Source organism: Corvus hawaiiensis, chromosome 3 (assembly GCF_020740725.1).
Source record: "Corvus hawaiiensis isolate bCorHaw1 chromosome 3, bCorHaw1.pri.cur, whole genome shotgun sequence".
NCBI lineage: Eukaryota > Metazoa > Chordata > Aves > Passeriformes > Corvidae > Corvus > Corvus hawaiiensis.
The window spans coordinates 99295067-99301066 of record NC_063215.1 but is presented as its reverse complement, the minus strand read 5'-3'; the positions used below and the strand labels follow the sequence as shown (position 1 = coordinate 99301066).

At 37.5% G+C, this 6000-nt stretch overlaps 1 protein-coding gene across 6 annotated transcripts in view; it reads right to left on the bottom strand.

The window, feature by feature from the left end:
• Positions 1–660: 660 nt before the first annotated feature.
• Positions 661–6000, bottom strand: part of MARK1 (microtubule affinity regulating kinase 1) — a 57250-nt gene continuing 51910 nt past the window's right edge. For 4 of the 6 annotated variants that reach the window (XM_048296625.1, XM_048296623.1, XM_048296624.1 and 1 more), the window contains 2 exons: positions 4835–4879; positions 661–2752 (listed from right to left, as the gene is read on the bottom strand). In XM_048296625.1, coding sequence (XP_048152582.1) covers positions 2398–2752; positions 4835–4879 — 400 coding nt within the window. In that variant the 3' untranslated portion in view covers positions 661–2397. The remainder of the gene's footprint in view (positions 2753–4834; positions 4880–6000) is intronic. The other 2 variants (XM_048296626.1, XM_048296627.1) reach the window with 1 other exon arrangement.

Genomic DNA, 6000 nt, shown 5'->3' with positions numbered 1-6000 from the left:
TTCACACTACTGGCAGTCACTGGACAGAACACCATTTGCAATCTACACTGATATATAAACATTAAACTGGCAGCGCCACATTTCATGGGAGAGTTGAACTAAAATCTATCAGCTCTGTCCTCTGGAAAAGCTACCTGTGTTTTATGGAACTTTGCTGCATCTCTGCTTCTATGGAGTGGTGAAAACCAGCGACAATCTAGGGCAAAGTTAGCCATGGAAAAACAGCGCCTGTAAAGCAGGAAGCTTTCCTAAGTACTTAATCTACTGTCTCACAGCATGACCTATATTTTTTTCCACTGAACCTTCTGAAAAGGCAAAAGGTTTTGTTTCATGACCAAGTTCATACATTATCTTAGATTAGCATCACGGTTACATTTTAGTTGTGTATTTTAAAGAAAAATTGAGCATTTATAGACATTTATGGGTAAATTGGGCAGACACACACCCCTCTCCTCCCCAGGCTGATTTTTAGTGAACTCCTGTAAAAGCTCCTGGATATCCACTAATGCTAAACCACTGACAGTTTCTGAACAGTGCAGGACCACTTGAACTCATGCAATCCTAATCCTGCATTCACACTGTGCTGAAGATGGAGCCTATGCACCTTTAAACTGTTTTGCTACCTGCAGTAATGATTTTATAAAGGGCAAACAACAAGTATTTTAGTATGAGAACTGTTCAAGTAAGTTTTAATAGAGTGCACCAGTGAATCAAGATGACTTGCATCAGATTTTGTTTCAATGAACATCAGATAAAAAAAAGAAAAGGGGCTACAGTTCTTTCTTTCCAAACACCACCCTTTTTCTAAGGCAACAATACACGCCCATTTCCGAACATAACTGTTACATAGGAAAGCTACATCACAGTACAGTATGTAAAGTCCATCTTGGTCAAGAAGCCATTAGAGAATGGCACATTTACTACACTTACAGCTTTCTAACTTAGGGTTACAGAGTTTACCACAGCTTTTTTTTTAGTTTTTATTTTTTAAAGTGACAATTTCTTAATGAACTTTCTATTCTTCACAAGAGTGTGCAGATGGGGCCCATATGTTGATATTACAGTAATTACGACATTAAATAACATTGCACAACCAACCTCTATGGTTAATTCAGTACAAAAGAACAAGTATTAAAATGTACCAGTACTAGTGGTTTTACATAGTTTATAATCATTAATTATGAAGGAAAAAAAAAGTGGGGCTGGTTTTTTTTTTTCTTTTCTGTAGGCAAGTGCCTAATTACAAAGCTGCACATTACAGGCATAATGATGTGGAATAAATACAAGAAATCTGGTAAAATATTAAACACAAACAGGTTACATGGGAACAAACTGTACAACCACAAAAGCATAAATCAACAATTTATCATTATAAACAATGTATGTTTAGCTGTAAAATATTATGTGGAATTGCATGTACTCTTTGGGGCACATGTTCCAAAAGCCAAGCTAATTCCTGAGGTGGTATTATTAACTTACACAATTGGTCAACACTTCAGATTATCTTGTGCTATTAAACAGTCCCAATGTTAATATATTTCCATAAAATGGAATTTGTAGTATTCTGAAGGCAGCAAATAAGTGATATTTTACACCAAGATATTCAAATAATTCCGGTTCTCCATTTTGGTGCTACATTTATTAATGGGCCATGGGAATAAGAATTGGAATTTGCAGACAGAAATCACTTATGCCCGGTTTCTGTTCCCCCACAGCTCAGAGCTGGCCAAAGGCAGAACAAAGTTTCTAAACTGTAAGTGCCAACACTGTAAACATGTTTGTCTCTTTTTTTTTAACTAAACACTGTCCAATAACAAGGAAAAGAGCCAAAGATAAGCAGGAACAGTCTCATGTAGAACAAAAGCCAATTATTCATTGACTTTTGGTTCAACTCATGAACAATTTTTAAATAATTAAAAATGGTCATGCTACAGTTGTGAAAACTAGTTTTGTGCATTTGACTCAGGACACAAGTTTTTTAAAAAACACATGGTAGAGGTAAGACTTATAAAACCCACCAAAAATGTAAATGATAGGGAAGAACTTTTCCAACTCAAAGCATCAAACATACATTTCTGTGCAGAAATCTAGACAACTATACAAGATCTGAATTTAAGCAGTCATCTTTTTATTATACAACTCTATGAACATAAAATGAACAGAATGCTCTATATACTTACCTGTACATGTGAACATAACTTCTTTAGCTACAGTTATTTAATATAGGTCATACTGGATTTAACTTTACAATTCTGAATAACTATGTATAACCTTATTGCAATAAGGGCAATTTCTACATGGGAAGTTTCACAGGCCAATCACATTAGGCAAAACCAGTACATTCAAAGTGTAGATCATGTATGAATCTTCCCTGATCCCAAAGAATTTAGGTTCTCTTTACAGCTTAAGCTCATTTGCTATCTTGGATGCAATGTTCTTAAATGCAATAGAAGTCCCAGATATTCTCTTGAAGCGAACTCCATTGAGCGACAATCGTGGCAGTTTGCAGACTTCCATCTCCCACTGAACAAGGCTGTCTTGTCGTGCATCACCGTGGACACAGAAGAGCAAAAACCTCTCTTTTTGTTCGTAATCACAGTTATTAGCATCTAACACTTTCCGAATCTCTCTCATCATATCATTCGGGTCCATAGAACTTGTGGTCTTCATACTCCACGTGAACCGCAAGGAGCGTGGCTTTGAATCTTTGCTATCCTCCTTCTCTCTGTCTTTAGGCTCCCCAGAAACACTCCTGGAACAAGTGACATACAGCCAAGTCAAAACCAAAGCAGTGTAGTCGAGAGAGATGAAGAGAAATACAGTTCTTGAACAGGGGTTTCTAAACTGCCATTGAGATGCCATGAGTCATGGGCGAGCCAATTCAGGGATTTGGATGGACACTGCTGGAACAGTCCTGCCCCACATGCTGCACACATGTGCTCAGCACAGCACCGTGCCACAGTAGTGGCACACAGCAAAGCAAGTTTGGAAACCCCTGCTCTACAGTGTTCTGATGACAACATGTGCAATGGTAACTGCAGCAGACACACGTTACTCCATACTGCTCCAAAGAGAGTGGAATCTATGTAAAAGCATGACTGAAGTTCTGCTGATTTCATGATCTGGAGCATGCCATACACCAACAAAACTGAAGTTGAGGGACACAATCCTGAAGCAGAAATCATACTGTAAAAGCAGCAGAGGAAGAAATCCCACCCTGCAATTCACAAGTCTTTAGTTAATTCCCTCCCCTCTTTTCTGCCTTCCCCCCGTTTTGTACTTGCTTAGATTTTTGACCTCTCTCTGTGTCAAAAGACCTTATAATAACATGTTTTATTTTAACTGATGAGGCAGAATTTTGGACTGTAATTTGGTTGTAAACAGCCTGTTAGTCACCACTTGAGTACACAGCCACCAGCTTTTACGCATAAGAAACAGCGACGTGTATTTTACAAATACAGACACAAAGTATTTTATTTGATAAAGGACAAAACAGCAAGGGAGCAATTCCAATTAATGCTCTTAGTCTGATGCTTCCTTATCAAACAGATTACTTGTTCCATTACAGAAAACATTTTGAGAACCAGCACTAATTATTTTAAAGTAATTCCACGGTCAGCTGTATCTGTTTGTGCCACAGGTACTCCTGATGCTGATGCCTCCCCAGCCATCACTGGGGAAAGGTGCTGCACTCATTTTGAGTGTATAAACAGTCATTATGCAGAGAGGAGTCAAAACAAGCACTTTTAATTTGACTTTGTGTGACCCCCAGAGAACCACACTGATATCAAAGGATAAAGCAGGGATAAGATCTCAAATGACTTTTTTAGCCCAAAACAGACACTGTAGGATGACAAAAAGCAGAGAAAGCTAGAGAATGAAAGCAAGAGCTGAAAGCAACTTTACACTTCACTTGAACACTCAGTCTCTTTTCCCTTTCCACATCCAAGAGTTTGACAGTTAATAGACTCTGAATTGAAAAGGGCTAACTTAGATAAATGCATTGTGTGTTATATACAGTGTATCCTGGTAAGAATGTGCTGTTTATTTTTTTTTTTAATAGAGGCTTTCTGTTTTGAAAACTAAATCAATACCTTCTGTAAGTGACCAGTTTAGAATGAATGCAAACTACAATGCCTGTTCATTAGAGAGCAGAAAAATAAGGAGGTATGCACTGTGCTTAAGCACACCAAAAATGCAGAGCCAAATGCTGAAACATGGCAAAAGAGCAGATATACTGGAAAATGAGCATATGAAGAAATGTTTTATTGCTAACAAAGCATCTGTAGATTTGTGTACAGTGGCTGCCACAGAAATTCAATATTTGGTGGTCACCACCCCTTTTGTCTGAATGTCACTTGCTTTATTTCTCAGAGCAAGTGACATTCATTTCTCAGGGACTATAAGGTGTTTACTTATGGCAAGTAGCAGCTTTAGTAATGAGCACAGTATGTAACTATAGTAAAAATTTAATAGGTACATATATACACACAGACACACGAAGTATTTACACTGTCCACTGAAACCAAAAGTAAACACCATTAAATATTTGTAAGTCAAAACATGATTTTAAGTGCCTGAAGGATTGGTTAACTCCTACAGGGGGCTTTATTATTCAAAGGAACACACATAAAGGTTTATATTAAATACTTCGCAAGAAAGCAGAAATGAGGGATATAAAGGACCTCACCAAGACCCCCTCCCCCCAAATAGAAAACATTTTTGAAATACAGAATACTTAAGCACTATTCTCTTTTACATCCTGATTAAAAGGCTTTAAGAAATCACTTGATTCGAAAGACCTAGGAGCGAAGTATTAATAGTGACTCCTCACCTTGAGGTGTCAGTTCTGCCACTGGCTTCGCCTTCACTTGGATCCCTCAAAACAAAGTTAAGGTTGAGATTCAATGATAAAGGTGAAAAATAAAAGTTAAGAAAACCTACACCTAGAACAATGTTAAATAGCTACTGACAAAAAAAAAAAAAAATCAGTATAATAATGTCAAGCCTAATACTGTTTAAAGTATTTTTTCACAGCTGTAATTTTAGTTTCCCTTTATGACACCTTAGCTTTCTTCAGCTCTGACATGTAATTGTTTTATTTTTTCCCCAACTGATGGCAAAATTAACATGTTGTTCTGAACCTACTGCAGACAGAGCAATGGCCACATGTAATTCCAGCAAACACAGAGGAGCAGTTTGTCAAGGTGGTCCGGGGGGCTCCACTCTGCACCCCTGTGGGTCAGGCCTTTGTATGTCAGTCCTGAAAGCACTTTGAGACAAGCCCATGCTTAAGCACACTCAAGCAATTAACAATAAGATGTGCCTAAGGGTTTGTGAGACCAAATGCTTGAAGCCCAGTTCACGAAGGTTACTTCAACATCGGCTTCACTTTAAGCAAATCAGCTGTTACACTGACTCCAGGGAGATTACCACAGAGCTCAAGATTAAATATATCTTTAACTTGTTGCATTAGAGCTGTGCTTTGCAAGGAACTGTTTTATATTATGTCTTTTTAGTATGAAGCAACTTGAAACATATCCCCAGACTGTGTAAGCCACCTAGGTATGTTCCTAGTGCTGCTGTACCAACATTTTGGCACCTAATTGCAATTAGCTGATTAATGTAATACCTTCAAAACACAAACACTTTAGTAACTAACACCAGGGAAGTATCATTTGACATAAACCATTGATTCAAAATACTTCAATACCCTATTCACTAAGCATTCTCATTATGTATTTATTTTATATACTTACCAGAAAAGGCATTTACCCTTGTCAAAAGTTAGTAAAAAAAGTCTTTCATGACACCTTCTAGTCAAAGTATGCTTTAAACCATTATTTCCTGAACAGTATAGAAGTTAAAAGTTATGTGATCCAACTCAAAGAACAGCAAAAAAATAACCCCCTGGACCTCCACCCACATAATCCCAGTCATTAAGTCTCAAACAACCCAAATTAAAAAGAATAAGAACACATCAAAACACCCCACCATCAC